Here is an 11,731-nt window from a genome sequence, read left to right on the forward strand (position 1 = left end):
CTGAATCTGGATTCTGATTAGAATCAGTTTGATTCACTTCAGACCCATAAAATCTGTTCCAGAGGTTTATAGAGCTAGAGTCAGTAGATCAGCTATAAACCAGATGTTTGCTCTAGTTGTTTCATTTAACATTTTTATTCCCCTAACAGAAATCATCTGATCAGTTGATGTTCAGATAAATCAAAGTTTTTCTGCTTCATTGAACTGAAGGAGTTCATAGTTCATGAACTCAACTGTCTCCAACCAGGAAGATTCACTTTCTGTTCAGATTATTTATATCTTCACGTGTTTGATGTTCAAAATCTTTATTGTGTCTGTTTGTAACAGTAAAACAATTTTCTGTTTATTAAGATGAATAATTAACTTTTATGTTGATTAACTCTCATCTCTGAATCAAATCAAACCGTTCACACAGGTAGTGGATCTATAGATCTATAGATCTATAGATCTATGATCAGAGTTAAATCATCCATATATGTGATGAACTTGATCTCTGCCATCACAACCAGAGAGGTTAATACTTTATTTCTTTTATGTTGAAGCAGGAATAAAGTTCATTATAACATCCAGTCAGATCTTTTCTTCACTTTGTCCTTTAAACTCTGTTGGTTCATTTTAGTTTAATAAATCCTCCCAGTTCCTCCAGTTCAGTTTCTCTGTGTTAAACTGGGATGTGAAGAAAATAAATGTTTTAATCTCTGAAAGGATCTGGACAGTTTTCATCCTAGAAATACAACAAACAGATCTACAGCTTTTAGGATCTAAATGTTTGTGTAGCAAAGATAAAAGGACAGCTCAAAATGAAAATGATGTGAATCTGATGATTATTCTGCTCTTATTTTCTATCAACTGAATGGATTTTTTTAGCTCTTCACTGAATTTATTCAGAGAAGCTCTGAGAAGGTTAAAAATGTTTTTAAATGCAGTCATTGAGAAAGAAGCATTCTTGAAAAGTAGAAAAAAACTGATGGTTCACCAAAGGGATCAGAGTTACTGACATTTCAGTTTTAGTTTTGCTCTTACCACAAAAAGTGAGAATATCTGACAGGGTCATTTCCTTTTTTAAGGCTGATTTATGTTACTTCTCCTATTGGTGTTAACATCACCAGTTCCTTTCTGACTGCTGTCATAAGTCACATCATCCCTGGTTCTTAAATAAAACACTAAAATAAACCTTTAACTTCCTGGTTGTGACATCAGAGACCAAGTTCATCACATGTATGGATGATTTAACTTGTCACTAATAAAACATCCATCAACTGTATAAACTGTTTGCTTGTGGTTTATAGATGAGAGTTAATCAATATAAAGTGAATCATTTCATTTAAATGGAGAATTAGAGAAAACTGTTTAGTTGTAACATGAAGTTCATGAGATCAGAGGATCAACAGATCATCTGATCTGTTAATGGAAAAGTTCAGTCTGAAGGAAACTGTTGGTTTTCTTCACTGATCCAGATTAAATCTCTTCTGATCTCTTTAGATTTAAGCCGCCTCCATCTCTACATATGAGCCTCTAAAGAGCCGCCTGTTTAAAATGAAGCGGCTCTTCAGAAGCTCATATCTGCAGAGATAAGCTGAGCTGATAAGATCTGGACTCTGACGGCCAGAGAGGCGGCGCTCCGTCTGAACACCATCAGGGGAAACTCGCCTTGTTAGCTGGACAATGTGAGACAACTGGCTTGTGGAAAACATGAGGATGAAACCAATGAAACCAATTCACTAATTTGATCTGATTTAACACAAAGTGGCTTAAAGAAACCTGAACAATGTGAAGCTCATCCTGATGCAGCAGATCTGATGGTTCAGCTGATCAGGTGAGTTAATCTGCTGTTTTATTGGTGTTTACTTTCTAATCTGACACTTTCTACTGTTAAAATGTGGAAAAACTCTGTGAAAACATTTAACAGTCTGGTGATGTTAACACAATTTAACATGTTAAAAATGTGGATTTAAGTCTTTAGAGGTAAATTGACTGAATTTAGAGCCAGTAAAGTTTTTCCAACACATCTAGAGAACCTGATTCAGAACCAGAAACGATGATTTTATAGCAGATATTAAAAACAAGACAGAAATATTATGGAGGGATTCTGAACCATGAGAGAGAAAAAGAAGCTGCAGGTTAAAAACTGATGAAGTTAAAACAACTTTACATAAATAAAGTTCTTGATCTGATGGAGAATCTAAAGTTCAGCTTTTAGTAGGAAGGAAAACCTGTGAACATTAAAACTGCTCATGAATAAAAACACTGATTTTATTCTGATGGAGTTTTTATAAAAATCAGAAGCTGCAGAGAAAAGAAACATGATTTACTGCTGCAGTACTGGCTTAATACCAGAAGGTGGCAGTAATGATCTGTTTCTAAACAAACTAAACAACAGGAGTCCAGTTGTTCCTCATATTGTTCCTGATGTCCTGCTGCCTCTCCTCCTCCTCCTCTTCCTCTCTCAGGATGAAGATGATCTCCCTGCTGCTCCTCATCCTCAGCTCATGTCTCTGTGGTCAGTCTCCATCTTGTCTTTGTGACAGAAAGCTCTCTAGATGGAGCTGAAAGACTCCCATGTTCCAGTTCTCAGTGTGTCTGCTCCTCTCTTTCCCTCTCTGTCTCCTCAGCAGCAACATTTGTAGTGAATGTGACCCAGAGCAGCTATGAGGCAGAGGAGAACCACAGCATCACTCTGGAGTGGACCTTCACCACCAGGACTCAGGGATCCTACAGGGAACTGTTCATCTACTGCAGCTTGTTGGCTCCTGGAAAAGAATCAGTTCTCTATCAGGTCCATGATGGTGTTGAGTTTCCAGGTTCTCAGCATGATCAGTTTTCAGGACGAGTCCAGAGTGACAAAGACGTCCTCAGAGAAGGACGAATCAGACTCCATGTGTCCAGACTGAGGACTGAAGACTCTGGTCTGTTTGTCTGTGATGTAAAAACTGAAGACGGTTCTGGGTCTGGAAAATGTCGACTCAGCGTCTCAGGTAAGAAGAAAATAATATAAATGTTTCCACTGAAAGTTGGAAACTGAAATCTCTGTCCATGAAAAATATGATTATCTTAATGTTAAAAACATTTTAAATAATTAGATAATTTCTTTTTTTCCATCAGCTGCTGATCAGCTTCAAACTCAGAGACCAACTTTGACTCCAGAACCAGAGAGACGGAAAAAGTTCACAGGGATTACAGCAGCAGCTGGGATCATTTTATTTATTATAATTTCATTTTTAATTGTTTCTCATAAGAGAAGAAAAGTTTCTATTATCTAAACAGATTTTCGGTGTTTCAGAGAAACAATGAACTGTGAAAAGACTTTTAGGAAAAAGTCTTGAACTTTTCTGTTAAAGAAATGAAAGACTTTAAATCTATTTTTAGTTCAAGAAAATATTTTTAAATGTATAAAATCTTGTGTCACTCCTGTTGTGTTTACGTCTAATAATAAAATCCACAGTGATTTCATTGTAAATAAATCTACTGTCTCATCAGATGTTCATGTTTAATTCCAGTTTTATTAAATGTAGTTTTTTCCTCCTGATCTCCATCAGCTGCTGTTTTTGTTGCTCCATTAAATCTCCATCCAGCTGTTTCACCTCAGTGAGCATCAAACCTCATGAACATCCAGATGTTAACTAATAAACTCAACTTTAGTAGAAATCATTTCATCCAGATGGAAAACATCAAAGTCATCAGAGGAGAGTTAAGTTATAAATATCACATTTTATTGCTGTTTTATATTATTGTGATAAATGTTACATTTATTCAGAAGTAAATATTGTAAATAAAATATGATTTGATTTTGTGTGAAGAAGGAACTGATGTTCAGTTGATTCAAATAGAAATTAAATTATTTTATTATCAGGACTTTTTATACCAAATATAAACAGGAGATAAATAGTTAAATAGCTGCTGATATTTTAATTGAGGTTCAGAAAGTTAACAGGATGAAATCAAGAACCTGCAGAAGAGACAGAAATGTTAATTACATAGTTTAATATTTTATAAATCTGATGTTTTTACCTTGAATTTAGCAGGTCAGTTTAAATTCAGACCTGCAGGAACATGAACATCAGAGATCAACAATAGAAATGTAATAAATCCTGGTTCTGGTTCTGGTTCTGGTTCTGGTCCAGAGACTCTGACAGGTTTTATTTTCTCGTCTCTTCTGGTTCTCAGCAGTTACAGCTCAGGGTCAGCTCCATGATGCGTTCAAGGACACCTCCGGACTGTAGGACACCACAGCTCTGAGTTCAGTAGATTTACAGAGTTTTAGATTTTAAAAGTTTCAACAAGGAAACAAGAGAAACAAACCAGAAGAGCAGAAAGTCCAACAACAGAAGGTCAGGATTCATCCGAGCTTCATGTAAAAAAACCATGAAGTTAAAATTAAATAATATTTGTTGTTCAGAATAAAAAACATCACTCCTTAATGAGAACAGCACATCCTCCTACTTTCTGCATAATTAACTAACACCAGTCACCAACGTTCATTCTTTGTCCAGTTTTCCTCTAATAATCCATAAATAACTTTCTGAGGTGATAAATAATAACAGAATAAAACATTTAGCCAAGGGAACAATAATCTTCTCTCTCTGGGTAAAATGAACGTCTCCAAAACAAACTCTGCTCAGTTTCTAAATGCATCTTCATATAGTTTATCTTTTTAAAACTGACTCTGAGGTAATTTATTCATGTATAATCTACCATTTTATGTTCATTAAAAATAACCTTATTATTTTCATTATACAAACCTGCTCAGATAAAACTTTTCAGAATCAACCAGATGGAAACTTTTCCTCTTTCTTATGAAGTTTTATTGTTTTAAGAGTTTGTTCTGTTTGCTGCAGTTCAACATGCAGAACTTTAATGACTTTGATGTTTTTCAGAGAAATTATGTTTAAGTTAACCAGCTTATCATCCAAACACTTTAAAATGGATTCTTAAATTTGAAGATCTGGTGGAATTTCAATTTGCTCAAATTATTTTATGGCGTCTAATAAACTTCTGCCTGAGTTCAAACAGCAAATGATCCTTGAAAGAGAAAAGGGATCAAACTTAAGGGGTTATTCAAACTCCAGCATGTGTAGTTTATGAACAAGAGGTTTTGTATTTCAATTCATGGGTTAAAGTTAAGGAACAGGAATGAATGAATGAATGAATGAATGAATGAATGAATGAATGAATGAATGAATGAATGAATGAATGAAGAAATAAATAAATAAATGTTCAAAATGCAGATCAGTCCTTTTTCTACAGATGATGATAATATCTTCCTCATTGACCTGATAGAGTCTCTGAGTCATTTTGGTCCAAAAAGGTGAATTAATATTAATTAGTGATTCCATCTGATGTCTGATATTTAACATATCTGATGTTATCAAGTCTCTCCATCTATTGGTTCAAGTTTTGAGCCAGTAAATCCTCCAGCATGACGACATGTTACACTGAGCTGCTCTCATCTTCACTCATCATATAAAATCCTGATGTTAGAAACAGAGAAACTGAGGAAAACCTGAGCTTAGTTTGAGAAGAGACCAGATAATTAGAGATGATGAGTGAAACACTCATCTGACTTTCTGACTGGGATTTCAACAGTTTTCTGAAACTTTTCGGTCCATTGATGGATTTAGTTGGAAGTTTTATTCAGGATCTCTGATCTCTACTTGCTGCAACGTGATGAACGTTTCCACGGCGACAGCATCTCATTCCTGTCGTGTCTGAACCTGGAAACAAAAATCACTTTTGCCTTTAACAAGATGTTGTCAGACTGTCTCTACGCTTCTGAACCACCGAGGCAAAGTTTCCTTTTTCTTCTCCTGATAAATAAGAATGACATCTGGCAGACTTTGTTTAACCCATTAAATCATTGCTTAGACACATTTTTTACATATTTTGACATTTAGTGAATCCAGAACTACCAATTATTTTGTTTCCTTCTTTAAAATCTTCCTTCTCAGTTTGATTCCTCCAAAAACCCAAATAAAGAGCAGATTGAGTCATAATGAGACATCAAAGAGGAAACAAGCAAACAGAGATTCATTCAGGGAGAACAAGATGGAGACACAGCTGGTAGAAAAATGTTTTAATAAAACCTTCATCTACAAAGGTTTTGAATACTTGATCTCAAAATGTCCACTCAGTTCACAGTAACACTTTCACACACATTGGTATTAAACAACAACCATTCACAGACACACAACAAAAATAAATAATAAAAACACAGAACATTTCATTTGATAAAATATAAAGTTATGTGACGCTTTGAGATGAAAGTTTAAGCTTAAAGATCAAACTTTGGACACTTTGAAGAAATAACAATTATGACACTTTGAATAAGAAGATCTGGAGATCAAAGATCATCAGAAATGATGATCAATTCAGATCAGCAGCTGATCTGAGATCAGAAATGGAGGTCAAAGGTTGATCACAGTCGCACTGATCAGCAGGTCAATAATTTTAAAGTGCCACCTTCTGGTCACAGACTGTAATGACAGTCTATGAAAAAAATATTAATTTTCATTCTTTGTTAAATGATTATTTTCGTTTGTCTTTCTTTTCTTCATGAACAAAATAATAAACATTATAATTAGAGCAATCAGAGCTGCTGCTGCTATCAGTCCCACAGTGATGAAGATGATGATCCTTCCTCTCTCTGGTTCTGGAGTCAAAGTTGGTCTCTGAGTTTGGATCTGATCAGCAGCTGCTGGAGAGAAACGAGAAATATTTATTAATATTTGATGAAAACTGAGATCCAGGAGGATTCATGATGAAGATGAAGGTTAATCAACACAGGAATCAGGATTTGAACAAGCAGAGAAATACATTTCTTCTCACCAGTAACTCTGAGTCGACATCTTCCAGAGTTGAATCCATCTTCAGTTTTCACTTCACATCGATACAGACCAGAGTCTTCAGTCCTCAGTCTGGACACATTGAGTCTGATTCGTCCTTCTCTGAGGACGTCTTTGTCTCTCTGGACTCGTCCTGAAAACTGATCATGCTGAAAATCTGGAATCTCATCACCTTCATGGACCTGATAGAGAACTAGAGGACGATGAGGAGCCAACAAGCTGCAGACAATAAACAGATTCTTCCAGTTTCCCTGAGTCCTGGTGGTGAAGGTCCACTCCAGAGTGATGCTGTGGTTCTCCTCTGCCTCATAGCTGCTCTGGGTCACATTCACTACAAATGTTGCTGCTGAGGAGACAGAGAGGGAAAGAGAGGAGCAGACACACTGAGAACTGGAACATGGGAGTCTTTCAGCTCCATCTAGAGAGCTTTCTGTCACAAAGACAAGATGGAGACTGACCACAGAGACATGAGCTGAGGATGAGGAGCAGCAGGGAGATCATCTTCATCCTGAGAGAGGAAGAGGAGGAGGAGAGGCAGCAGGACATCAGGAACAACATCACTAACAATATGAGGAACATCTGGACTCATAACAAATTGGGAAATTATCAATTAGTGTTTTCACTGACAAACTTCAAGACATTAAACTTCATCATTCTTCAGAAATTAATCCACTGACTAATTTTCTGAATTTTCTTCTTCACTTTCTAAAATAACCCAGAAAATCTCACTGTTTTCCCCATCAGATCAGTTAATCTGCACCAAACTCTTTTCTCTCTCCATCAACAATCTGATCGTCTTTCTGCTACAAACCAAACATTTCTCACTGTTTCATGTTGGATCAGAGTTTTCCTCCAGTTTTCATCCTCTGACAGAGATCAGGTGATCTGATGATCCTCTCAGAGTTTCTCTGCTTCAGTGACTGAAGGACTTCAGTCATGATTTCAGCTGTTTGACACCAAAATCTGAAGCTGGAGAAATCAGGAAATGTCTCCATCTGCTGGACATCTAACAGAACTACAGCTTTTCTGACAATAAGTAAAGCAGAAATTTAATATATAATAAAATATAATAAACTGCAATATGTTAAATGCTTACCATGTTGTTTGAATAGAGACTTTATTAGTTAAAGTTTCAGTGATCGATCAGCATCAGATCAGCTGAGCTTCTTTCTCTCTAAGATGATTAATGTTATAAACCATGAGATGAAATCAATCCTCTCATAACGAGTTGCTTTCAGTTTCTATGAATAGTTTTTGGGACGGAGACGTTCAGAAGCAAAACTGGACAAGTGGAAGATATTTCTACCATATATTTATACTGGGAAGTTCATGAAAACATTTTTTCTGCACTTTGACTCATCAAAGTGCAGAAAGTTTCAGATTCTGAAGTGTAAGAAAAATAAAAAAGTAAACCTGATTTTTTCTGTGTCTCATTTGTGTTAATAAACACTCATGTCTTATACAGCAGTAATCATTTTATTTTAACTCAGGTTTTTGTTGAATTATTTCTATAACCTGGAACAGAAACTTATTTAGTTTTATTTTTATGAAAAATAAAATAATACATATTGATCTGATCTGCTGAGATTAAATTATTGTTTTCAGTTTGGATCATTTCTTCATTTCTAATAGTTCATACTTTGGATTCTTTTACTTATTTTGTGTCTCTTTAGCCATTAGTGAAAACTTTGGTTTTCATTTATATTTACATTTGGATAATTTCCTGTTCATTTCCTTCTTGGTTTGTGTATTTAGAGTCTTTCTACTTTGCTTGTTGTGTTTTTTCTTCCCTCTGACGGTGAAGCTCTGTTGACTTGAACATGACCTGCTGGAAACGGCCTGCAGCTCAACAGCTTATTGGTCATGTGACCAACTGACTCAAAATCAATGTGAAACTATTCACTCATTCTTATTCCATTTAACCCTTTTTATTCCTCGTCAGTGGGTCACATCACATGTTAAAAACCAATCATATTCTTTTAAATATGAAAATACATAAAATGTAAAAAGATGTAAAATCTAAAAAATGGGAGCGCCTCATCTCTCCAGTAGAATCATTTCAGCCTGATTTGTCGTCACTGGGTCACATGACCTGAATGCTACTGAGGAAAAATACTAAATTATGATCATCAAAATTGCATTAAAAATATAAAACGGGTTTTGAAATGGAATAAAACTGAGTGTGTCTCCAATACAGCAGAACAATTTCACCCTGATTTTGAGCAAATGGGTCACATGACTTGGAAGCTATTGAAGAAAAAAAAATATGTTTTAATATTAAAATGATTTAAATATTGAATATGACTTAAAATTCAATAGAGAATAGCGTTTCTCATGTAATAGCATGAATTACCACTTTCTATGTACATCTGCTTCTCAGGAGAGTTTGGTTTGGAAATTTGTTGTCGGTTCCTAAGTGAACCAGAGGAGGGAGCTGGAGAGCAGCTGGCCGACATTAGAGGTCATAAATCGGATCAACCTTCAGATAAACGCCGCCTGACCGCGCAGCGAGAAAATCCAATATCACCGCGGGGGGCGAACACATCAATGAGAGGTTTTGGTAAATCATTTTGTAGCCTACTAGTATTTCACATTAAAATATAAAATTGATCAATGATCATCTTCCGGTGCGTCATTTGGAGTCTTGTGCAAAAGTTGAGCCTGTCCTGTCTACGAGTTTTCATTAAGTCTTTTACCGACGATCCCAAATCACCAGCAGCAAGTTGCAGCTCCTGTTTTATTTTTGATAATTACTCAAACTGAAATACTCCAACAAAACGTCTTTCCTATTTCAGCAGCTTTTACAGCAGATTTTCAATCTGGGAGCAGAATAAAACTCTCAGCATGCAGATCGTCTCAATAACTGATATAAAATCTGTTTCCATCATTGATTCTGGTTATATGTCAGAACCCAGAACGTCACTTTGTTACCCTAAATTCAATAAATACATCTCTGGTAAATAAGGTGATATTGTTTTTGTTTTAGACTCACCTGATCCATGGATCGGTGGAAACAACCATAAATAAAACCATGAGGTCCATTAAGCTGCTGGATGTTTGTCTGACTTCTGGGAACATTTAAACCAGAGGACGCAACACGGACCGAGTATGAGTTTATTGAAGGTATCATGACTTCCTTTCGTCATGAATTTAATCAAATTTAATAAAAATAACAGCCAAAAGAAAATTAAAAAAGCTAATTTGTGAAGTCAGATATATTTTACCTGCCATGTTATTAAAACCTGCAGTAATAAGTTCTGTCTGCATGTTTCTCATTAAATCGCTCAGAGATTAATCCTCTCACAATGTCTGAACAATTAACAGGTTAATCAGAGCAGGGTGTTCAAATCTCTTCCTCTGTCGTTCACCTTTAAACATCTGTCAGGATTTGAGAGACAGATGAGAAACAACCAGATTTTTTTTAAATAACATGGCAGGTAAAATACACATTGTCATAGAGTTAACCTTCCGAGGTTACCTGAACGCATCATGAGGAAGGAGCGGTAACTTTTTGCACAGCAGCTGTGCAGAAAGTTCTCTGGTACCAGAAGGTCCAAGAGAATCATTCAAACAATGAGCACGGCCGTCAAAAAGGTTTAGAGTTCAAAATAAAAGATGCATAATGGATCAAAACAAGCTAATACATAAATAAAATAGATAAAGTCAGCAAAAAAGTGGAATAATTATCAAGGTCTTGAGTGTTGATTCAAAAATACTTAAGTATCTGAGCAGATCTACAGCTTTAAAGTCATTTATCACATTAAAAATAATCTGGATTATTAGTAAAACCATACAGTAAACAGACAAGAGCCACAGATAACACATAACATTACAGACTTTAAAATTAATTGCAAATTAAGAAAAACAGAGTTCGCAATGGGACTGTGTGAATCCTGAATCTCTGAAGTTAAGAAGTGGAAATCCATTAGTAGGTTGGTTTATATTAATCCATAAGTCCTAAAAGAATCAAGTGTTTGTTTTAGGCGTAACTTGCTGAAGGATTGGCATGTCCTGCTCAGAATCGAGATTTTTCTGCTTGTTGCTCGTTATTATCTCGTCTAGGTCCGTTAATGTCAGGTGTAAAAGTGAAACCACAAAGACAACAATCACTGTTCAGCTTCACATTCAACCTGCATTTATCCAAACAGTAAAATGCATAAAAACATCTCAACATGGTGTTCAGATAGCAAAGCCACAAAGAAAACATTAATTACCTTAAAGATATGAAGCCGCATCTTCTGGGAGCTCTGAGCGGACAGAAGGAGAAAAGGAGAAAAAACTGTCTGGGCTGATTTTAGCTCAGTTACTGTTATAGCAAAGCGGGACTCATCCTACGTCCCATCAGCTCATGGTGTCGATCTGCTGCTGCATGTAGGCGACGGGGAGATTTCTAGAGAAATGACATCATACGGAAACAATTCCACTGAAATGAATGTATCCGTTGTCTAACCCGTCCTCCCAAACCCCCTTACTCTATTTTTCCAAGATTAAAACAATGGATGTGCTATTTCACACAGAAATGGTTTCTTCTCCCAGAACCGAGTTTTATCCTCTGGTTCCTGCTCCCACACAGAGCTCCCATTTGAACATTACTGACCCGGTGCATTACTACATTAGACAGCAGGTTTATAAAATTAACACACATTTCATACATGAGCTAATCAACCACCGATACTGTTCAGGTGATCACTTAATGATCACAAAATGAAAATTCAAAGACACAAATCTGCAACGGACAGGATGTTCTGTTTGGTGTTTTCATGTACTTTAATTTAAACCTCCTGTTATGTTGCGGGTCAAATTGACCCGTTTTAAAGTTTAACATTTTTTTAAATAGTTGGAAGTATTTTTTCTGCATGAAACTTTTTCTATTTGTCTTAATAAGTGCACTA

The 11,731-nt window shown here is 35.9% G+C and overlaps 1 protein-coding gene and 1 long non-coding RNA gene across 3 annotated transcripts; one reads left to right on the forward strand and one right to left on the reverse strand.

Moving 5' to 3' along the window:
* Positions 1-1,679: 1,679 nt before the first annotated feature.
* LOC148154259 (uncharacterized) lies at positions 1,680-3,526 on the forward strand. 2 transcript variants are annotated; one of them, XM_088015491.1, is made up of 4 exons: positions 1,680-1,816; positions 2,451-2,500; positions 2,613-2,975; positions 3,103-3,526. In XM_088015491.1, the coding sequence occupies exons 1-4, from the start codon at positions 1,800-1,802 to the stop codon at positions 3,258-3,260; spliced, it is 588 nt and encodes a 195-aa protein (XP_087871617.1). In that variant the 5' UTR covers positions 1,680-1,799; the 3' UTR covers positions 3,261-3,526. The 2 variants fall into 2 exon arrangements, with proteins under 2 accessions (XP_087871617.1, XP_087871616.1); XM_088015490.1 differs by lacking the exon at positions 1,680-1,816 and having other exon boundaries at positions 2,336-2,500.
* Positions 3,527-6,055: 2,529 nt separating this feature from the next.
* LOC148154260 (uncharacterized) lies at positions 6,056-10,184 on the reverse strand. The gene is made up of 2 exons (XR_015765989.1): positions 6,823-10,184; positions 6,056-6,691 (listed from the first exon to the last, which is right to left on the reverse strand). It is a non-coding gene; the product is annotated as an uncharacterized LOC148154260 (long non-coding RNA).
* Positions 10,185-11,731: the final 1,547 nt, after the last annotated feature.

Source organism: Poecilia mexicana, unplaced genomic scaffold (genome assembly GCF_051168715.1).
Source record: "Poecilia mexicana isolate PSO_F unplaced genomic scaffold, ASM5116871v1 scaffold_18, whole genome shotgun sequence".
Classification (NCBI taxonomy): Eukaryota; Metazoa; Chordata; class Actinopteri; order Cyprinodontiformes; family Poeciliidae; genus Poecilia; species Poecilia mexicana.

Excerpts from the sequence above, each read along its gene's own strand:
- LOC148154259 (XM_088015490.1), top strand. The coding sequence starts at position 2,410 with ATGTCCTGCTGCCTCTCCTCCTCCTCCTCTTCCTCTCTCAGGATGAAG. Across the intron at positions 2,501-2,612 it reads CCTCAGCTCATGTCTCTGTG|CAGCAACATTTGTAGTGAAT; the intron begins GTCAGTCTCCAT and ends CTGTCTCCTCAG. Across the intron at positions 2,976-3,102 it reads ATGTCGACTCAGCGTCTCAG|CTGCTGATCAGCTTCAAACT; the intron begins GTAAGAAGAAAA and ends TTTTTCCATCAG.